The following is a 23,833-nucleotide window of genomic DNA, read 5'->3' as shown; positions in this document are numbered from 1 at the left end:
AACTGGACAGGTTCTTGAAAATAGCTGTATACTAAAGCTGTCACACGTTGACACAAGATCTGAAGAAGCTTATATTAAAGAAATGGAATAATGATTTAAAAAAACTTCTCATAATGAAAACTCAGGGCCATAATGATTTGATTGATGAATTCTATCAAGTACTTAAAGGAGAAATAATAGCAATCTTATATAAAATTACAGAAAACAGACAAAGGGGAGTCACCTCCAAACTCATTTCACTAGGCCGACATAACTCCAATAACTAAAACCTGATAAAGACATTACAGATTTAAAAGAAAATTGCAGAAGTGTGCCCTATGAACAGAGACCCCATATAATTCTGGGCAAACTATTAACAAACCATAGTACATTATGATGAAGTGATTAAAGATAGATGGATAGGTATCTGTCTGATAAAACAAATATAGTCAATTGCTAATGGTAGCATCTAGGTGGTAGATACAGGGATATATGGGAAACTGGGTGTGGAATATTTACTATGAGATTCTTTCAGCATTTTTGTGCTTGAAATTTTCCACACTACAGTATAGCGACAAAAGGGAATATTATGAATAGATTTGTATTTTTTTTTAAGATTTTATTTATTTATTTGACAGAGAGAGAGAGAGATCACAAGTAGGAAGAGAGGCAGGCAGAGAGAGAGGAGGAAGCAGGCTCCCCGCTGAGCAGAGAGCCCAATGTGGGGCTCGATCCCGGGACCCTGGGACCATGACCTGAGCCGAAGGCAGAGGTTTTAATCCGCTGAGCCACCCAGGCGCCCCTAGATTTGTATTTTAAAGAGATTTCTCCTGCTACAGTGTAAGCAGCATTAGAAATGTATAGGATTACCTGAGAATAGTTTGAGAGAGGATGCTGAGACCATTTAGGAGTGTATTATGTGACTGTTCTTTTTACGTTGGCAGTTTCAAGTTAAATTTGAGCCCTGGGAAAATTTCCAAGCTGTTGGAATGCTGAACTTTTGAATAGTACCAAATTTTGTCTAAGCCTTAATTTTTTTTACTACCTACCTGCTGAGATGTTTGGCTGTATCACTGCCTCATGCACAGTGCATGAGAGTTTTAATTTTTTTAATTAAAAAAAATTTTTTTTAAGATTTATTTATTTGAGGGGCGCCTGGGTGGCTCAGTTAAGTGCCTGCCTTCAGCTCAGGTCATGATCTCGGGGTCCCAGGATGGAGCCCTGCACTAGGGTCCCTGCGGGGAGTCCTCTTCTCCCTCCACCTCTCCCACTCCCCCTACTTATGCTCTCTCACTATCTCTCTGTGAAATAAACAAAATCTTAAGAAAAAAAAAAAGATTTGTTTATTTGAGAGAGAGAGCCTGTACTCCATGGCTTGATGGCTCCATATCTCCATCCCACAACCCAGGGGATCAGGGCCTGAGTTGAAACCAAGAGTCAGACACTTAAGCGACTGAGCCACCCCAGCGCCCCCATGTGAGCTTTTAGTGAACATTTCGACATTTACAGAGTGATGTTGAGCATTTTTTGCAAATTCCAAAATTTGCAGTACTGCTACTTTTGCAGCACATAAATTTCTTTCTAAAATCTGATAAAATATATGGTGACATTTTCAGAGACCTTTTAAAACCTTGTTTTGGTGGGCAGCAAAGCAAGATTTACTGAGTGATAGCAAAGTGATGGTACAAAGCTCCCAAGGAGGGAGGGGACCTGAAGGGGTTGCCACCCAAGTTTCTAAGTCTAGGGTTTTTGTTTTGTTTTTTTAAGTCTAGGGGTTTTTATGGGCTTGTTGGCGGGCTGTTTTAATCTGTCTAATTAACCCTCCCTGCGCCTGTCATCCAGTGAGGATTTTGTCATCTGTCTATCATATGGGAAAGGGTGGTGTAAAATCCTTTTAAGGGTGGTTTCCTCTTAGGGCAGGGACACCTTTGTCCCTGCCTGCCTGCCTTCCAGTTATCTGTCATCATTCTCCCCGCCAAAGAGGTAACCCTAACTGCCATTAGGGAAGAAGGGTGATGACTGATCTTAACTCCTTCCTGCTGGTCACAGGGACGTTGGATGAGGTGGCAGTCAGGGTTCCTCTTGTCCAGATCAGGGGGTCCCCTGTAGATGTTTGGTTTGACTTCCACGTGAGGCTCCATCTGAACCACTACATTTGGAGTTTGATGTCCTTTATTGGTTAGTTGTCCTTAACGATGGTGGATATCCCGGATGAGCCCCCATTAGTGTTGCAGGATTTTTTCTCTGGTGCCCATGGTTCTTGGTCACGCCACTTCGAAGAATGAGAAGGTAGGCCAGACGGGGTGGTGGGCAACAAAGCAAGATTTACTGAGCGACAGCAAAGTGTTAGTATAAAGCTCCCAAGGAGGGAGGGGACCAAAAGGGGTTGCCTTCAGAGACTTAAGTATACTTTTTTACGTATATGACAGAGGCATTTAGGAAGCTATCCATATCAAAATGCTGAAGTAAATGCTTTACGGTATTACACCAGGACTGTAGTCAATGATTAACTTTAACGATTTTATAAAAGGAAGAAATAATGAAGACGGTTGCTATTATAGTCCTATTTATATAAAGTAGTTGAAGATTATTGAATGTGTTGTTACCAACAAGATGCATGGAGAACGGCTAAGCTTTTTGAGGAGGTGTTAGGCAGTTAGCTAGACTCACTCATTAGCTTGCAATGATTGTAATTCATTCACAGAATTTTTATTTTTATTTTTTAAGATTTATTTATTTGTTTTAGAGAGAGCACATGGGAGCAAGCCTGGGGGAGGAGAGGCAGAGGGAGAGGGAGAGAGAGAATCCCAAGCAGACTCCCCGCTGAGCATGGAGCCCTACATGGGGCTCCATCCCACAACCCTAAGATCATGACCTGAGCTGAAACCAAGAGCTGGACACCCAACTGACTGAGCCACCCAGGCACCCCTAGAATTTTTTTTTTAAGACACATTTATTAAGCATCATGATCAGACTATTACACTTAGCAGTCAAACCACCAAAAACTACATTAAAACAAACAAAAAAACCCCCAAACCAAAAAAACTACATTAAAACCCATTGTTGGAATGCTTTATACTTTCCATAGGACAGAAACAAAAATAATCTGTTATACAATTAGTCACAATTAGAGTCCTCAGTTTTTTGCCTGTACACATGAGTATTGTCTGAAACATGGCTTCTTTGCAGCAGGTAGGCCCTGCCACCACTGTGCTTGGCTGAGTTCACAAATCTGTTGTAACCTGTAGCTTCCCTGTCACTTCTCTGGCTCTTCTCTCCTGCTAAACTGTTTCCTGGCAGTGATTAAAACCTCCTGCCACTGCTGTAGCTACTGGTGCTGCTGAAACCACCATAGCCACCTTGGTTTTGTGGTTTTGCAAAGTACTGACCTCCACCACCATGGGGGCCAGAGCTTCTGACTCCAGAATTTGAGTATTGATTGTTGTAACCACCAGAATCATTATAACTTCCACCACCTCTGAAGCTGCTGCTTTCATTACCAAATCTGTCACAGCCATCCCCCACTGCAACCGTATCCACCACCACCTCTACCACCACCAAAGCCACCTTGCCCACTGAAGTGTCCTCCATGACCAAAGTTATCATTCCCATCAAAACCACCTCCACAGTTTCCAGAACCACTTCAGCCTCTTGGAATGAAGCACTAACCATCGTTTGCTGAGATAGGGCTCTCCTTAGTTCACAGTTGGGGCCATTCACAGCATGGGATTTTTGAATGACAGTCTTGTCTACAGAATCATGGTCATCAAATGTTACAAAAGCAAAGCCCTTCTTTTTGCCAGTGCCTTGGTGAGTCATGATTTCAGTCACTTCAGTTTTCTGATACTGTCCAAAATAATCCCTTAGATGATGTTCTTCATTGTCTTCTTTAATGTCACCAACAAAAATCTTTCTCACAGTTAAGTGGGCACTGGGTCTTTGAGACTCTTCTCTTGGGACAGCCTTCTTTGGTTCTACAACTCTTCCATCCACCTTGTGTGGGCTTGCGTTCATGGCTGCATCCACTTCCTCCACAGTGGCATACCTGGCAAACCCAGAGCCTCTGGAGAGCTTGGTGTTTGGATCTCTCATTAACCACACAGATTATAAGCTTTTCCCATTGCTCAGAATGGCCGCTCAGACTCTCATTGGTTGTTTCAAAGCTCAACCCTCTGATGATGAGCTTCTGCAGCTGGTCAGGCTTTTTAGGAGGCTCTGACTTAGACACAACAGTAGTGGGAGGGGAGACTTGGCAGGGTCCATGGGCAGAAAGCAGTAATGAACGTATCTCCATGCCACAGAATTTTAAATTTCATGTCATGGAATTTACTTTTTTTTTTATTTTAAATTTTAATATCAATGAAAGATATATTGAGTGCAGGAATAAGAACTTTTAAAATTGTTAAATAAATGCAACAAATACCAAGTTATACTTTTTTTTTTTAAGATTTTACTTATTTATTTGACAGACAGATCACAAGTAGGCAGAGAGGCAGGCAGAGAGAGAAGGGAGGAAGCAGGCTCCCCGCTGAGCAGAGAGCCCGATGCAGGGCTCGATCCCAGGACCCTGGGATCATAACCTAAGCCGACGGCAGCGGCTTTAACCCACTGAGCCACCCAGGCGCCCCTCAAGTTATACTTTTAAAAAAGTGTTTATACAAGCTATCTTTGGGCTTAAAACTTAGTCTGTTATATGATGACGACATTTGCTAGTATTTTACTGTCTTATTAGGGTTGGTGTTATCCTAGTTTCTTTTTGTCACTTCTCCCTGTAAGATAACAATGCTTGCCAAGTTCCAGAATTTAGTAAAGAATTGGAACCTGGCGGTAGTTCTAATTCTGAGTTAAGGGATCATTGGGCCACCCTGTCCATTTCCTTGCCTGGTGATGGACAGTGTGAACAGCGTCATTTTGAGGGGCACAACTTTTAACTGGTCACAGCCTTAACTTCTGCTCTTTGTGTTAGTCCTGTGCTTATTAAAAAAAGAGTGGTTGGTACATGAACTCTTGGTAAGTGTTGTGTTAGGGCAGATAATATAAAAAGTAGGAATGCCAGTGAGTAAAATGCTGATAAGCTTATGCTCAATCAGTGATATTGAATGCAGGAAACCACCAATCACTTGCCTGGGGAAACAGGAGGTAGCCAGAACTTAGAACTAGCAAATACGACAGCTACCCAGAATAAGCCTTTGAAAGTTGAGAGAAAGTACTTTCTGACCTCTGTTACCAGCTTACTTCTTCCTTAGCTGGGAGCCTTGAAACTTTATCAGGAGGCCCACTGACCAAAGTGAGGACCTCCGAGAAGTGCTAGACATATCTTTGCTCCATAACCTTCTGGGCAGTCTAGGGGTAGTGGCAAAAATTTGTTCTGTCTGAGTACCGTCTTTCTCTTGCCCTGTCTTGCTCATCAGAAATCTGTTAGTTTTTTGTCAGGGTGGAGGTGGAGGTACCAGAAGTTCTCTATGGGATTTAGAAAAGGGATTCTAATTTGAGTACCACTCCTCCAACCTCAACTCAATAATTAAGCTTTGTTTTTTTCTTTAAAGTTTTTATTTGAGTAACCTCTACACCCAACGTGGGGCTCAAATCCATGACCCCAAGATCAAGAGTCGCATGCTCCTCTGACTAAGCCAGCCAGACACCTCTAAGCTTTTTTTCTTCTTCACAGTTTTACAGTATATCATTGTCCTAGAGAGTCTGAGTTGATTTTAACTAAGTCACAGTTCAAATATCTTAAGTATTACTTGTTTTACCGTAATGAATTTTAAGAGATTTATAAAAAGACTGATCCCTTCCTTATGGTAAGGTCGGGAAGCTCAGATACAACCTACCATCAAACAGCCTGCACTTACTTGTATTGCTGGATGTTTGAACAGTAAAATGAGATAATGTGACAATGTTTCACATAAAGTTCTCTGACACTATTAAACAGGGTTTTCCAGCCTTGAGTTACATAATAAGTATTTGGAGAAATATTATAACATTGATATTTGAGATGGGCTACAGTATTATGAGATAGTGATTACTTGGAAGTGTGTCTTTCTGACCTATTTAAGTCACTTTTAAGTGACTACCCTTGAATAGGGATGGGGAGAGTGAAGTACAAAAATGGAAATTACAGTGCAGTAATTCTGCCTTCACAACTGTATTTCTTTTTACTAGTAAGTTATGTGGATGATTCTGTTGTACTGCTTGGGTTTAGAATTTCTTTATATATTGGGGGCAGGAGTCAAGGCAGGAATCTTTAATGAGTGGAGCAGTTGGGTGAAGGAAGAATAGATATAAGGTCTTGAAGGCTTATCCCATTGAAGAAGAGATAGCAAAAATGAAAAATAGAAATCGATTAGGACTCGAAGACTAAATACAAGAATCTGAAGGAAAAGAATTAATAATAGGGTTCTTGCCCACCAACGTGATAATTGTATTGACAGAATAGTAATTAGGATGTAGAGACAAGGTACTTATTATAGGATTTTTAAGGCTATTATACCTAAGAAATATCAGCTATTTCTCATAGTTGTTTGGAGACAATTTGAAAGATTTCATAGTGGGTATTTTTAAGTGATATGGGAGGAAAACGAAAGGTGGTTAAAGTAAGGACAGCAGTAGTTGAATTGTTTATTTACACTTACTTGACTTGTAACCTCTCAAGCACTTTGAGATTACAGAGTTGGGTGGTTTCTATTTCCTTGGCTTCTAATAATTGTTAAGACCTTTATTTTTTTAAAAAAGATTTTATTTATTTGACAGACAGAGATCACAAGTAGGCAGAGAGGTGAGGGGGCGGGGAGGTGGGGAAGCAGGCCCCCTGCTGAGCAGAAAGCCCGACATGGGGCTCAGTCTCAGGACCCCGGGATCCTGACCTGAGCCGAAGGCAGAGGCTTTAACCCACTGAGCCACTCAGGCACCCCAAGACCTTTATTTTTTATTTATTTTTTAAATTTTTATTGATTTTTAAGAGAGTGAGTGAGAGAGGGAGAGAGCATGTGAGCGGGCAAGCTAGTGCAGGAGGAGCAGGGGGAGGGGGAGAGAGAGAATCCCAAGCAAGACCCGACAGAAGACCCTGAGATCATGATCTGAGCGGAAAGCAAGAATCAGTTACTTAACCTACTGAGTCACCCAGGTGTCCCCTTGTTAAGTAAGACCTTTAAAGAGAGCAGTGGTTCCCATCTAGAAAGCTGTGCGCTAATTTGAGTATTTCAGAAAGCTTGATGGAAATCATGTATTAACTCAGACTAAGGATGTAGAAGTTAAAATTCCTTTGTCTTTGGCTGGAATCCCATCAACGTAGTGCTTAAATACTAAATCTTCTTTATTGATTAAATGCTTTGCTAGCAGTTGTATTTCTTTATTTTTTTACAGAAATGAAAATGAATTTATTTAATTCATGCACATTAGAAAAACAGAGCTTGTGAAGGGAAAACTAAATAAAAAGAGGGAGTCTTTGGTTCAAAGGTTGATAAAGAATATTTTTTTATATGACTTTATTTACTAGGAGTTGATGCCTTTGGCTTTACTAAATAGAAACACAGTTTGTATTTTATTTTATTTTATTTTTGTATTTTTTTTAAAGATTTTATTTATTTATTTGACTGAGAGAGAGAGAGATCCCAAGCAGGCCGAGAGGCAGGGGGAAACAGGCTCCCTGCTGAGCAGAGAGCCCGATTTGGGGCTCAATCCCAGGACTCTGAGATCATGACTTGAGCTGAAGGCAGAGGCTTAACCCACTGAGCCACCCAGGCACCCCGCAGTTTGTATTTTAGAGCTCAGTTCTCAGTTGACTAAATATGTGAAAACACCATAGTAGCTGTTGCTAATGCCAGAAAGTCAGACTTTTTCATTGGCTTCATTGCTTCTAAGTTTTTTTGTTCCTGTTTGCTTTGGTAGTTAATAACTTGAAGCAGTATTAAAAACATTTCTGGGGTGCCTGGGTGGCTCGGTGGGTTAAGCCTCTGACTTCAGCTCAGGCCATGATCTCAGGGTCCTGGGATCAAATCCCACATCGGGCTCTCTGCTTAGCAGGGAGCCTGCTTCCTTCTCTCTCTCTCTGCCTGCCTCTCTGCCTACTTGTGATCTCTCTTTCTCTCTGTCAAATAAATAAATAAAATCTTAAAAAAAACCAAACAAACATTTCTGGACATGGGGGGCCTAGCTGGCTTAGTCCAGTGGGACATGCAGCTTTTGATCTCAAGGTCATGAGTTCAAGCCCCACGTTGGGCATGGAACCAACTTAAGAAAAAAATAACAACACATTTCCGGACATATCTCCTTTATCACTGTTTCCCCAACTCTTAGAACAGTGCTTGGTGCTCAATAAATGCTTGTTGAATGAAATAAAATATTGCATGTAAACAGTAAGGTTGAAGTAAACATTAAGATATAGGGGAATTAAAAGAATATGCAATGATGCCGAGCACCAGAGTGATTTATGTTAATTTTGAGATTTAGGTGATAGTAGCACTACTGGGAGCATGAATAATACTGTATTTATCTCTAAAGGTCTGTTTCTTTGTTGTATTAGCGAGTTGACATTCAGCTTCCTCAAATGGCCAGAGTTTTACCCTATAATCTTATTTTGGTGTTTGTCCTTTGTTACTGAATAAAATTGTTTCAGAAATTCAGGAGTGATATGAAGTGGGTTACAATAACAAGGAAACTGCTGAGTGACCAGGAGAAGTGGAGAACCATAGGACTCTTCCTCACTGGTTCTGCCACCATGTTGTCTAGGAGTTACAGGTTAAATCAGGGTAGTTTATAACTTCATTACCTCACAATTTTTTAAATTTATTTTTTATTTTTTTATTTTTTTAAAGATTTTTATTTATTTATTTGACAGAGGGAGAGATCACAAGTAGGCAGAGAGGCAGGCAGAGAGAGAGGGGGAAGCAGGCTCCCCACTGAGCAGAGAGCCCGATGCAGGGCTCGATCCCAGGACCCTGAGATCATGACCCAAGCCAAAGGCAGAGGCTTAACCCACTGAGCCACCCAGGCACCCCCATTACCTCACAATTTTAAGTCCCCTAAGGAATGAACAGGTGAGGAAGCAGATCTCCATTAGAGGCTGGTGGTGTGTGTGTAGAAGGGAAAAGTGCTGCTTGGGAAGTGAAATTTACTTCTCATGTAGAGTATCTTTGCAGGGACGCAAGAGGAAAATAGGCTAGTGCTAGAGGATTGTAAAGGAGAAAACCTTCTGATCTTAGTCCAAACCCTAGTATTTACTCATTTATCTGTCACATTTGGTACCCAAGATAGTTCCATTTGGGCCAGTTCGACAAATGCTAATGGGGTGCCTGTATTGTCAGACAGTGTTTTAAGTGCTAGATTTATACTGGTGAACAAAATACACCAAGTCCCTGGAACTAGAATAAAGAATTAAGAAGAAATTTATACCATATGAGGTACTAAGATGCTTGCTTCAGGGTATCTCTTAATATTTAACGACCCCCAAATTTACTGGTTATTTTAAAGAAATATTTTATTGTTTCTTAACACTGTGTGGGTTGAAAATGGCTCATCTGCATGGTTCTTTAAGTCTTCCCACTTGGAGACCCTCATTGGCAGCTGGGCTTGGAATACTGACAAGGCTCACTCACCCAACATGGCTTCAGATGGTGCTGGTTGTTGTTAGGGTGCACAGCTGGGCCTCTGTTCCTTTCCCCTTGTCCTCTCCTTGTGGCTTGGGCTTCTCACAGCATGTGGCTAGGTTCTAAAATGGAGTGTTCCAAATGTGCAAAAGCAGGAACTGCAGAGTTTTTAAGGCCCAGTCTCATGAATTACTTTGTCGCTTCTACCACATTTTTTTCCCTTTAGATTTGTTTATTTGAGAGAGAGCAAGCATGGGGAGGGGCAGAGGGAGAGGGAGAACCTTAAGCAGACTCCCTGCAGAGTGTGACCTGAGGTAGGCCTCCATCTCACCAGCCTGAGATTGTGATCTGAGCCTAAATCAAGAGTCAGATGCTCAACTGACTGAGCCACCCAGGCCTGCCACATTCTATTGGTCAAAACAGGAAGGGAAAATGAACCACACCATTTGATGGGTGGTGGTGACAAGATCATATTGAAAAAGAACACATGGGGTGGGAGGTAGTGTTGTGGCCATTTACAGAAACAGTCTACTGCAGTGTTATTAAAGCATTTAAAAAGTAGGTAGCATGCCCAGTGGTCCCATGGATCTGTCTGTTGCTTCAACAGTATTTGGATGAAACAGACCCAGGGACACCCCTTCTTCCAGTCTCCTACCACTCTCCAACCTTTTTTCCAATCGCAGCCTTCAGAACCATCTTCTAAGCTGTCCCCTGCCTCTAAGACCAGCCAACACTGTTTTTTGAGCTCAGCTCCTTATTGGCAATCAAACCTGAGCTCCCAGTTCTTCAGAATTATTCCACCGAGGTGGGGGCTGCTGTCAACCATCCGGTCCACCTCTATCTGCGGGCTTCCTACACCTCCTTCCCTCTGGGCTTGTATTTTGACCATGACGTTGTGACGCTGTCACTTCTGCAGTTAACTGAGAAGTGTGAGGGTGCCCAGTATCTCCTGACGATGCAGAACGTGGGCAGCTGTGCCCTCTGAAAGGGTATGTAGAAGCTGTCCCTAGAGGAGTGGGGTGAAACCTTGGACACTGTGGGAGACACTGTGGTCCTGGAGAAGAACCTGAACAAGGCCCTTTTGTATGTGCATGCCTTGGGTTTTTCCCATGTAGACCCTAATCTCTGTGACTTCTTAGCCATTTCCTCGATGAGCAGGTGAAACCCACCCAGAAGATGGCCAACCACCGACTGATCTCTGCAGGTTGACTGGCCCCTAGGCTGGGCTGGGCTGGGCAAGTATCTCTTCCAAAGGCTCACCCTCAAGCATGCCTTAGAGCCTCTTGAGCCCAGTGGCCTCTGAGGGACCCCTTGGTATCTCCCTGGTGTCAGGGCTTCTGCCTGAGCCTCCTCCTGCAACCACCAGGCAGCTCTTTAACCACCCTGGAGCTCTCTCCCAAGCCACAGACCAAATGGAAACAATAAAGCTTTGTGCAGGGGCGCCTGGGTGGCTCAGTGGGTTAAGGCCTCTGTCTTCGGCTCGGGTCATGATCCCAGGGTCCTGGGATCGAGCCCCGCATCGGGCTCTCTGCTCAGCGGGGAGCCTGCTTCTCTCCCGGCCTCTCTGCCTGCTTGTGATCTCTGTCTGTCAAATAAATAAATAAAATCTTTAAAAAAAAAAAAATAAAGCTTTGTGCAGCAAAAAAAAAAAAATTATTTTGTTTATTTACAAATAAAAAAAATTAAGCAGTTAATAGGAGGATAGAAGGAATGGGGAACAAAAAATACAGTATTGTGTAGGTCAGGAAAGGCCTCCTTGGTGAAGCCACATTTCCGATACTGATGGAAATGAGGGAATAAGCCATGAGGACCATAAAGACATCTTAGGGAAGCATGTTACAGGCAGAGAGAATAGGAAATGTAGAAATCTTAAGGTGGGGGAATCCGTGCTGTGATCAAGGACTAGCAAGGAGGGCAGTGTGACAGGAATGAAGTGGTAGAGGCAGTGAGGTGGGGCGTGGAGTCAGAGAGTGGGCGAGGAAACAGATTTTGAGGCCCATGGCAAAGGAAGGACTGGATGTTGTATGAGCGAGATGGAACTCTGTTGGAAGATTTTGCACAAGGACCCGACTTAAATTTTAATAGAATCCTGTTGTGAGAATCCTTGGCTACTGTTTTGAGAATAGACTAAGAGGACAGGAGTGGAACTAGGGAGGCAAGGCAGTAGGCTGGTGGCTTGTGAGCGGACAGGTGAGCTCAATAGTGAGGAGGGGTTGGATTTGGGATGTACTTCAACCGGGGACTGACGAGATTTGCTGATGAGGGTGGATCCGGGGTGAGAAAGAGGGATCAAGGATGACTTCCAAAGTTTTTGCTCTAGGTACCCAGAAAGCTTGAATTTTCATTCACCAAGATGGGAAGACTGGGAGGAACAGGGTGGAGGTGTGGGAGGTGCAAGACTGGGACTTTTAGCTCTGTTAAGGGGAATCTAAGAAGTCATCCCCGGGGAGAAAGGTTACTAAATGTTACTTCCTCATTGCAGGTGTGACGTTGAGTGCTTCAGATCTGGTCACTATGGTACGAGAACGAAAATGCATATTGTGCCACATTGTGTACAGCTCAAAAAAGGTAATACGTAGAAGAGGGAGAATCTATGGCTGTATGACGGATCCTTTTTTTTTTTTTTTTTTCAGAGACATGTGGAATTTGTAGATGGGTAAAAGCTTTTAACACTGTCTTCTTTATGCTCATTTCCTATATCAGAATCTCATTCTGCCAATTTCTTTCTCTTTAGTGCCTCATAAAGCCAGTAACTATATTATTAAATCTCTACCCAAAATTTGAGGGTACTCAAAAGTTGATAATGGTAACTACTTTAGTTATACCAGTTATCGAGAAAAGACCTTAAAATTCAGTTTATTTGGCGTTATACTACTTTCTGATGAGCTAAGGATATTAGCATTTTTTTGTCTGTACCTGCATTCTGTTTTCTGCCTTTGCCTGTGAAAAGTGCCCCAAAGCAGAAGTGGTGTTAACAGTACCCTGGATGTCCACAAGGTGGGGATGTTGCTCAAAGAAAAACCACATTTTTAAGCGCTTAAAGAATTTACCTGTGTGTTAGTGAAAACGCACTTTTTGTTTTTTCTTGCCTTTGTCGTTTGCTTTCAAAGTAGTGCTGCTAGCTTAACTACTGAGAAATTGTTTTCTAAGCTTTTAAGACGCTGTGGATTGTCACTGAAAATTGGGAGAACTAGGAAATTTATCATGAGCTAGTTTGGGTGGGGGGGCGCGTGGGGGTTGAGTGAACCTGGAAAAATGGGAGTAAGATGGTTTCAGAGAAAGAGAAGAGAGATATTTTAGATGGGATAACAACATGTACAGAGATGCAGAGGTAGAATGGAGTCTAAGAGTTCTAGGAGTTGCGAAGGCTTATCTGATTAAGACAGTTTTGTACTGGGGATAGTGGGACTGTAATAGAATTTGTAATTTAAATGCAGATAGTCATAAAATGTGTTGAATGCCAGACTGAGGGGTTCAATTATGATCCATCCAGTAGGCTAGGGAGAATTTTTTCCCCCAATTTAGGATTTCTGTTAGTGATGGAACAATCAGTTGAGATTCAAAAATCATGTTTAATAATATAGGGGCTGCCTTTTATAAAAGTAAAAGAACTCTTTCAGGTTTTTTTTTTTTTTAATAGATTTGTCCACATATATTTTTTAAATTTTTATTTATTTATTTGACAGAGAGAGAAAGATCACAAGTAGGCAGAGAGGCAGGCAGAGAGAGAGGGGACAGCAGGCTCCCTGCTGAGCAGAGAGCCTGTCGCTTGATCCCAGGACCCTGAGATCATGACCTGAGCTGAAGGCAGAGGCTTAACCCACTGAGCCACCCAGGCGCTCCAAACTCTTCTAGTTTTAAAAATTTTGACCAGGGTTTATGCAGATTTATAATGAGGAAAAATTTCTTATGGCTCCTTTCAGATTGGGGGAAAATGGGAAATTAAGAAGGTGTGAGAAGGATAGGCTGACATTCAGAGGTGTGGTGTCAGATTTTCGTGGAGTAGCAGCCCGTCTAGTGATATCTCATAATTTTGCCATTTTAAGTCTTTCTGCATTTCTTCTACTCTGATTTGTGTGTTTGTTTATTTATTTAATAAGAATCGTCTAGGATCCTTACCTCTTCTTCTTCTTTTTTTTTTTTTTTAAGATTTTATTTATTTGGGGGGAAAGAGTGTGAGCGAGGGAGGGAACACAAGCACGGTGAGTGGGAGAGGGAGAAGCAAGCAGGCTCTCCACTGAGCAGGGAGCCAGAGACAGGGCTTGATCCCAGGATCCTGGGATCATGACCTGAGCTGAAGGCAGACGCTTAACTGACTGAGCCACCCAGGTGCTGGTTTAAACGCTGGTTTAAAACATGTTTTCATTTCTTCATATTTTTCCATGGATCATAATGAAAAATCAAGAGTTGGAATTCTCCAACTTGATTTAAGTGTTAAGGTTGATGTGGTTTAGGGAATTAGCAGAATGGGTTAATTAAAAGAGATAACTCTGATACTGAGTTTTAGATTGATTATCAACAACTAATGTTGAAGCAGTGCTTTCTGCTAGTCTCCCAAACTAGTGTAACCCTGATTTCTCCAAATACACTGTGGAGAAGAAAAAGAATCTAAAGTGCTCTAGGTGTGGGGAAAAGCTGTGTACTACATCCCTGAGTATTCTGATGCTCACAAATTTATTTTTTTACTTTAATTTTTTTTTTTAAAGATTATTTATTTATTTATTTATTTGAGGGATGCCTGGGTGGCTCAGTGGGTTAAGCCTCTGCCTTCGGCTCAGGTCATGATCCCAGGGTTCTGGGATCGAGCCCCACATCAGGCTCTCTGCTCAGCGGGGAGCCTGCTTCCCCCTCTCCCTCTGCCTGCTGCTCTGCCTGCTTGTGATCTCTGTCTGTCAAATAAATAAATAAAACCTTAAAAAAAATATTTATTTATTTATTTGAGAGAGAGGGAGAGCACCAACAGGGGGAGGGGCAGAGGCAGAAGTAGGCTCCCCACTGGGTGCTCATTGATTTATGAAAGACTGAGATGCCCTGGAGTTAAAAATACTAAAAAAAAATTCTGTTGTATTATTCAATGTTTTATAAATTTGTTCAATTGCCAAATCTTTAAAAAAAATTTTCCTTTCTCCCCTTTCTTTAAAAAAAGGGATTACTCATTAATATTACAAGAACTAAATAGAATTAAAGCATTACTTTAATTCTGTACCTATGGATCTTTCCTAGCTTATTTTGAAAGCTCAGATCATTTATTCTTGAGCTTTTTTGCATTTGTTCCTTAGAGCTGGGTGGGAGAGAATTTTGCATGTATATTTAGGAAAAGATTTGTGAAGTGTTTTAGACAATCAGAAATCACCCTAAAACAAATTGTGAATAGTAACATTTTTATAACTGAAGTAGGATACAGAATTGGTTTTTATATCAGAGAATAACTTATTTCAGTGAATGCTGTCTTCATCTGGAAAGGTTTCATTGTAAGAAACAGAACCAGCTGAAATTTAACTCAATAAAAGGGGATTTGGCATATGTAAATCCAAGATTAGATTCTAAAGATCAAACAAAAGGATTCATAACGATTTGAGTAGGTGTTGTATATTGTTCACGGATTTTTTTTTCATTCTTGATTGTGTCACTAATTTGATTCGGCTTTCAGCTCTGTATGTGTTCATTCTGGTTACTGGCCAGTCAGTTGTAGGTGGGGAGGGGTCACAAGCAAAGGTGTCCCCTCCAAGTGAAGCATTTATACAGATAGAAGGAAATGATAGTTGTCTTCAGTAAAATTGTCATTTAAAGGAAGTGTTTGGAATCACAAAGCTGTTTGTCACACTGTAGTAGATAATTTAAAGTAAGAATGGGTTACTAGGCTGTTGTATTCTTTTTGACAAATGAATTGTATATCATGAAAAATCTCAGTGCACTAAAAGGTTACAGTGTGACGTGGTATTTAAAACCTTGGCTTTGGTGTCAGATATTTCAGGGTCTGAGTCCTAGTTTGACCAGTTGATTATCTATGACTCTGAAAGGGCAAGACTGAATATTTTCACACCTATCCCTTCAATGCCTAGCTCTGTACTTGGCATTTAACAAGCAATGATAAATACAAGTGAGTTAGCTTCTGTGTATCCTTGTATCCTTATGGAATTAGTAATATTCCCTCAGCAGTGTTTTGTAGTTCATTTGAGGAAATGTTTGAGGCACTTACACACAGGGCACAGTTAATAGTAATACTCAACAATTACAGTAACCCTTTATTATATATGTGAACAGCCATTCTCTAATTATGGCGTGCTGCATAAATATATGTCCCCATGACAAAGGGATAGACATTTACAGCTTTTTTAGTTTTTTGAGGTGTGTGTGCATGTATGTGCACATTTTTAAGTGGAAACTCTTCCCACAGATTCCATTTTCCTCCCACTAAGGATGGGATGGAGGTACGGGAGACCCTAGTGGATTTTCAAACATTTCATTAGAACCAAACAAATCAGTTGGGAGAGAGTGGGCAGTGAAGATGAAGGCATGATTGAGCTGTGTTCAAAGCAGTTTTAGAAAACTGCTGATCAACTACAGGGAAGTTCTGTTATATTCATAAATTCTACCTGGAATTAATATATCCATGTGTTCATTCAGCGAATGTTGACAACTGTATGCCAAGCCCTGGCCAAGACTTGATTAAGAGTTGCAGCTTATTTTTGAGAAACTCTCCGTGGAGTGGGGAGAGTGTGGAGAAAAGTAACCAAATAGTTGAGAAGTTAAGTGATTTTAGAGTTCTTTTTTTAAATAACTTTAGTAAATTCTTTAATTTGCGATAGAATTTAATAAACCCACATAGGTTTTTCTTAAATCTTTTGCCTCCTGAAGACAATATAGTTTCTGATCTTTTTGGAAAGCCATTTAAATAGGTTTTTCTTAATAATTCCTTTATTTAAGGAAACAATGTCAAAAACATAGCTAAAGAATTACGAGGAACTGATTTCAATATTGAATTGAGAAGGGTAACCAGGACAAACACTTCTGAAACAAAGAACTTGAACCCCGATTGTTGATTGAATAGAAACAGAGGAATTTCTTTTCCCAAAGCAATGCCCCTTAGTTTAATCTGCTTTCTTTAATTTTGAAGGAGATGGACGAACACATGCGGAGCATGTTGCATCACAGGGAACTTGAGAACCTGAAGGGCAGGTATGGGAACGGCTCTCTTCCATCCACTTGTGACTGTCGGGGGATCTGAGTGCTGAGGGTGCCTGCTAGCTTATTTTGTAGTAATCCTTCATGAATGAACATGGCCATATGACATAGAACTATCTTCTAAAATTATTAACAACGACAGTAGTTGTTTGGTATTCCAAAAGGATAAATCTTGGTGCATCTCAAATGTGTAGAATTCACAGCAGCTCTAAGTAGTAGGTTGCAACAAAGGTGGTTGGGGATGAGCTAGTTTTCTAGTTAGTACGTTTTCTCATTCCTCTACCCCAGCCTTGAAACTAAGACATTTCTATGTTATTGCCTCAGCAGTGTTACAAATTATTACATGCCAGAAACCTGTAGTGTTGTGGAATAGTCTAGAAGTCCCAAGTCTGCTGAATAGCACTGAATCTCATTAGTGTAAATAAAATCTGGGTACAAACTTTGAATATCTAAGAATGCTATTTTGTGATGCAAAACTTGAGATGTTTAAAGGAAGAAAGTCTAATAAGTAAGCACCTTTAAAAAATTAAATGTAGCGTATGTATATATTCCTTGTCTTTTTTTTCCCCCCAATCTATGGTTCTTTTTTGATGTTTTTGATTTGAATTTGGAGATAGTATGGAACAAAGAAACATTGGGAAACTGAGAAATATTAATTTTACCTTATTGCATGAATAATAGATACAAGCTTTAATCATGATGCCAGACTAAGTAATTTGAAGTTATTTGTATTTAAATTAATATAGTTTTAGATTGTATGGGCAAATTAATATATTAGTAAACTTTCAGTGAATATTTAGCATATTTATGGAATTTTTCCATGGTCTCAGGACCTTACTATGTGAAGTTTAGGTCTTAGCAGCAGCATAAAAGAGGCTTTCATTCAGATTTAGTTTGGAGAATCCTTGTCACAATACCTTGAATACATATGATCTTTAACTCATTATCATTGGAAACCTATGAAATAGTCAACCTTTGATTCTCTAAATGGGTATTATCTTAATTACTTAGCCCATTTCCAGCAGACTTCCTGTTGGAATTCACCTTTTTCTGGGCTCTTTACCTGCCACCTTTCGTTTATAAATCAAACGAAATATATGAGGTCAGTAATTCTAGTTGTTAGGAGACAGGCCACTTTTATTCCAAGATTAATGCCTTATTTTCTCTATACATCCACTAGTCTGCTATTTAAAAATGTTAAAAAGATGTTTTGATTTCTTAAGATTCATGTTCATAATGAATACAGATTAATTGTATAAAGTAAAAAAGGTAGAAGTCCTCTCAGTCCTACATGCCCCAACCCCCAGTCCTGTTCCATTCTTACAGGAACATCAACAGTTTGGTCCAAACTCTTTCTGTACGTGTATACATAGATTTCTGTTCCTATATAGACACATTTAATCTTGTGTTATTAACGTAACTGAGCTACATGACATATATTTATTGTTCAGTCACTTTTTTCCTCTCTCTACCCCTCAGGTTAACTGTACTCTGGAGATTGTGTGTATCATTTTCAGTTATTTGGAACACAGTCAAATGATCAAGGAGAAGGCATTTAGAAGCCTCCGAGCTGACAATAAAAATGTCAACCTTAGCATCCAAACTCATTTTATTTAGAGGGGAGCACCTTAGCACTTGCTTACTTGTAGTTTAGATACGGTGTGAACAGGTTTTCTATGGTCTCCTGGCCTGTAATAAATTATAAGCACGAAGGCAAAGCAGGTAGCAAGGAAAAACAACTAACAAAACTATAAAAAACAAGATCTCAAAAATCATTTACTTACTTGGAGCACTTACTGTAGTGACAGACGGTGATCACTAGTTTGTACCGTAGGGACAAATAGTTACTGGTCATCATTTTTCCTTCCTCTCATCAATTTGTGATTATTTTCTGTGGAATTCATGTTTAATTACTGCCTTTTTGATGTTAAAGTTGTCTGTTTCTCTTTATATTTGTATGACTCTAATTTTCAGCTGTGATCTGGTTAAGGAATTTAAAGAGCATATTTTTAAGGTTTAGAATACAGATTTGAGAAGGAACTTTCTTTTTATTTTATTTTAATTAAATTTATTTTTTTTTTAAATTTCAGTAAGAAATTTTCTTATTTGGTTCACAATTTTGGACATCTGGAACATTTCTCTCTTTTTTCCTGTGTACTTATTCAGATGTGTGGCCTGTTTCTACAGATAAATGCTATTAAAAGGACACAAGCCTTTCTTTATCGACCAGCTGTTGCGGTATAGTTAGAGCAAGCTTAATAAAGAAAAGCTTATGGGTAGAATATCTTAAGGCTTTGCCTTCCAAACATGAGAGGAAATTGTTTGGTAACAGGATGAAGTTAATTTGGGCCCTCCTTTAAATGTCCTGAGGACAGTTTTTGCCTTTATTAGTCAAGAAGTAAAACAGTATATGTTCCCCAGTAATTACTTTATGTAGTTACACAAAGTAGTAAATATTTTAACTGGTTATTGATAGAGAATTGGAAAGTAGCATCATTAAAATATTATTTAATTTGCCATTTACTTTTTAAATATGTGATTTCCCTAACATCATACGTAGAAGCATGAATGCCTATTCTATGTAAAACAGGTAATACGCTTTCCTCCAGACACCGACACATTTCGTTTTTAAGAGATGTGGTTGTCCTAATCCATTCTTTCCCTGGATAAATGTGGGTTCTCTCTTTTCTCATTTTGACATTTCTTGTAAAGATTCTCTCTCTCTTTTTAAACTAGAATTCATTTATGTTACACTTATTGCCTTTACTCTTCTGCGCCAGATCTCTTTAGGTGTTTTTCTATTAAATATAACTTTAGAGGGCGCCTGGGTAGCTCAGTGGGTTAAGCCTCTGCCTTCGGCTCGGGTCATGATCTCAGGGTCCTGGGATCGAGCCCTGCATCGGGCTCTCTGCTTGCCGGGGAGCCTGCTTCCTCCTCTCTCTCTCTGCCTGCTTCTCTGCCTACTTGTGATCTCTCTCTGTCAAATAAATAAATAAAATCTTTAAAAAAATATATATACACCTTTAGAGCTATAGTTAATATCCTTTCTTACAAGGAAAGCACATATGTTTTAAAAATCTGTGTTTGAGTATTTGTTACATATCCAGCATATGCCTGCGCTTTGGGGATTGCAGAGTGTGTGGGTTTATGATTATGGATGTTTATTTTTAACAGAGTTAAATATTGTCTACACTGCATTCCTTAATATTTTAAACAGTGTGGTCTTCTAGTTATATCTGTAAGGGGAGAGGGATTTTGGTGGTTTGAACATAAGAAAAATTCTCTGCATTTTAGAAGTAAGGGTATAAGCAGGAATTTTTTTTTTTAAAGATTTTATTTTATTTATTTGACAGAGATCACAAGTAGGCAGAGAGGCAGGCAGAGAGAGAAGGGGAAGCAGGCTCCCCGCTGAGCAGAGAGCCTGACATGGGACTCGATCCCAGGACCCTGAGATCATGACCTGAGCCGAAGGCAGAGGCTTTAACCCACTGAGCCACCCAGGCGCCCCATAAGCAGGAATTTTATTTAAGAATGCCTCTAGGAAAGATGTCCTTGGGACTGCAATATATAGTTTAGAGTTCTCTAAGTTTTTATGTAGAAAAGTGGACTAAAACATTTTCCATAGTTTTAGAGACCTTAAAGCCAAAAAGATTTTCTAACCAGAAAATACAGTTGATTTGAATTCTTTTTAACTTTATGTCTTACATTAAAAATAATTTTTTTAAGTGAAGTGTAGTTGACACACTGTTACATTAGTTTTAGGTGCAAGACATAATGATACAACACCCTGCACGTTAGGCTGTGCTCACAAGTATGATTCGATTTTTTATGGTACCGTAAACCATCTGTTCTAGGTTAGTTGCAATTTTTAGACTCTTCCAATGCTGGACAGATTTATACTGATTTTTAACTTCTTTTTGTGTTACCTTGAGAAAAGGCTTGATTTCTGTTATAAGTAAACACTTCATATGAACTACCATAATTCTGAGGGAAGAGTAGGGGTATCCTTGGCAAACTGGAGGAATTTGAAGATTATTCTTTAGTGGAAAATGCTCAGTGACATAGTAGATTTAAGCTTTTTGGAGGATTAGAATGAACTAGAATATTGATATACAGGTTAATAAGATAATGAGGTTTTTGAGGGTCTCTGATCAGAATTCATTAAATGAATCTTAATATCAGAGACTGAATTGTATCCAGAGCATTTGAGGTTACAAAGTTCAAAAAAGTTAAAAACTTAGGAATTTTTTCCATTTTTCTGAGGTGTTTTCCATGATTCTTATAAGGTGAAAATCTTTTAATTTTTTTGGAAAGATTTTATTTATTTTTTCATGAGAAACAGACAGAGAGAAAGGCAGAGGCAGGGGGAGAAGCAGGCTCGTGGGACTCAATTCCAGGACTCTGGCATCATGACCTGAGCGGAAGGCAGACGCTTAACCCGTTAACTGAGCCACCCAGGCGTCCATGTTTTGTTTTAATTTACTGGCTATTATTTCTACTTAGTCATGCTAGACAACTGTAACCATATAGTTAGCATGATGCCCAGAATTTAGTAGGTATTCAAGTTTTTTTGTTTTTGTTCTTTTTAATGAATGATCAGGTCATCAATAATAGAAACCATCTTTTGGTAAATGAAGTGCTAAGTTTTGAGGTTCTCTTCTGGGAACCTCAAATTGATGTGAATTCTACCATCTCTTTTTAGATATATGTGAGGGGAAGAAGGAGCAGTGTAGTGCATGTGTGTGTGTGTGTGTGTGTCTGTCTGTCTGTCTGTCTTATCAAAGACAGCATGTCTTTTTGTGTTGATTTTTTTTTTAAAGATTAGCATAATGGGGAGAGAACCTTATCAGTGGAAAAAGCTTCAACTTAAATCTTCTGCATAAGTACCCTTACCATTGTTTTCCTTGCATTTCCTGGTTACCTCCAATAACTGTTCCTCCTTCCTGCTTTTCTTTTTTTCTTTTAATTTGCCTTTAGCTGAAAATGGTATTTAAGTTGGTGGCTTAGGTTACCTAGGAGAGTTACTCGTTTTTCCTGGGTGTCTCTTAAGTATCCATGGGATATACATTGTAGTTAGCTTCTGTTGGTAAAATAAATAAATGAGTGAATGAATGAAAAATAGATATTGGCATAGGAAATGCAAAAATATCACTAGTGTAAACCCAAGAGAAGTGATACAGAGTTAAGCCCATTGAGCCATTATTGAATGGCTGTTACTGTCTGTTCATCACACTTGTGGCCACAGTGTTCACGTTTCCCATGGCTGCACGGACAGCTGAACCAATCAAGGGATTTCAGGAAGCTAAAAAAGCTGTTAAGTCATTCATCTACTACAGCTCTGGGTGTTGATTCAAGATTTTGGCTTCTTAAACTGGCCAAGTATGAAATTTACTATCGACTGTGTAAAGTAAAAAGGGAAAAAAAAAATCTGCTCCGTTTCTTTCTGAACTTAGAACCCAGTTTTGCTTCTCTCTGAACTTTTGCATTTTCTGAAACTTGAGAAAAACCATTTGCCTAGCACAGCTGTTAACTTCCTACAACTGAAATGCTTTCCATTCCCTTTTAAATAAGCCCTTCTGAAGCAGAATGTAGGTCACATGTATCATACAGACCAAAAAAGTCTGCTGAGCTGACTCTTGTCATTTGCCCTGGGGTCCGGAATCTTCACATTCCAGGCAGAGCTCCCGTTGTTCCGATTTAGCTGCGTGTTGGGATTGGCTAGGCTGCCTGCTCTTCTCTCCACCCCTTAACTGTCACTGGGAGAAAGCTCTTGAGCCTGGGATAAAATGTCAGCGCTGTCACCAGGCTCCTGAGTGCAGCTGGCATCATGGGTGTGCTCTAGAGCAACTTCTGTTTGCTCTGAGCCCCCTGCCCTGCCTCCCCTTTCACCATGTTTCCTCTGGCAAGATTTTAAGTACAGCAATTCAAGAAGATTTCTCCTCCTAAACTACAGTATTCTGAAGTGTGTTGCCTCTTGATTGCTGGAAAAGAATCTTAACAATCATTTCAAAAATAACTTACGAACAAACTTACTAAAAGTGATGAAAGGAGCATTGAAATTGATTAGCACTAATCTTTCACTGTGCCAAAGTGTGCGGTGTTTTTCAGAGGAAACCGTAAGAGATCTGTTGAGTGTGCCATGCCAGTGGGGAGAATTGAATGTCCCTCATCTTCCTCTTTCCCTAGGGACAGTAGTCATGAGTGCCGAGTGTGTGGGGTCACAGAAGTGGGTCTTTCTGCATATGCAAAGCACATTTCTAGCCAGTTGCACAAAGATAATGTGGATGCCCAGGAAAGAGAAGATGATGGAAAGGGAGAAGAAGAGGAAGAAGATTATTTTGACAAGGAACTCGTTCAGTTAATAAAACAAAGGAAAGAACAAAGTCGGTAAGTAATGATTTTGATTTTTAAAAAGGCTGTCAGAAATAGGATATAATAGAGAATACATTTTCCATCTCTATACTTTTCAGACTGTAGCTTTCAGACTTAACCTTCATTGTAAAGGGTAGCTTGAGGTTGCTGTCTTATGCATAAAAGGTCAGTGGAATCCTTCCTTGAACTATTGTACTGTCTGTTTAAAAAAAAAAAACAAAACTCAGGGGAAAAAAAACCTCAGTATTGTCTCTCTATAAAAATTAGCTACAGGTACAAAATATCTGAAATTTTTACTGTGTTGATAACTATGTATATAACTGTTTTTGTTGGCTCCAATTTTTTTGGACACCAGTGAGCTATTTTATTTGGTATCCAAAATTTCTAGTGGAAATGTATTAGTGTAGTATTTCTTATTACATTCATTAGGTAAAAATGTTTTGCCTAATATGAATTAACATGGTGCTTCTACCAAATTTGATTTATCCTTTATAATTTAGTGCTTCAGTAAATATTTATTGAATAAATTTGTATTTTAAGTTTGACAGTGTCAAGATCAATGTAAATTTTCCAGCTTGTACTGTATAATTTGATACCTACATCTATAATTAAGGTATTAAGCTTTTGTATTTTTACATTACTGAGTTGTGGTCTAAAGAGTTTAATTGACGAAGCAGAAATTTTCAGATTTCTTTTTCTTTTCAGTGAAGGAG

At 39.7% G+C, this 23,833-nt stretch overlaps 1 protein-coding gene across 2 annotated transcripts in view; it reads left to right on the top strand.

The window, feature by feature from the left end:
• The window catches only part of ZNF106 (zinc finger protein 106), a 68,921-nt gene that overhangs the window by 12,742 nt on the left and 32,346 nt on the right, over nucleotides 1–23,833 (top strand). For both annotated transcript variants that reach the window (XM_080808789.1, XM_080808790.1), the window contains exons 2-4: nucleotides 12,046–12,131; nucleotides 16,681–16,742; nucleotides 22,935–23,135. In XM_080808789.1, coding sequence (XP_080664915.1) covers nucleotides 12,078–12,131; nucleotides 16,681–16,742; nucleotides 22,935–23,135 — 317 coding nt within the window. In that variant the 5' untranslated portion in view covers nucleotides 12,046–12,077. The remainder of the gene's footprint in view (nucleotides 1–12,045; nucleotides 12,132–16,680; nucleotides 16,743–22,934; nucleotides 23,136–23,833) is intronic.

The sequence above is a fragment of the Martes martes genome (assembly GCF_963455335.1).
Source record: "Martes martes genome assembly, chromosome: 7".
Classification (NCBI taxonomy): domain Eukaryota; kingdom Metazoa; phylum Chordata; class Mammalia; order Carnivora; family Mustelidae; genus Martes; species Martes martes.
The sequence above is the reverse complement of the archived record's forward strand: the minus strand, read 5'-3'. Positions and strand labels throughout refer to the sequence as shown.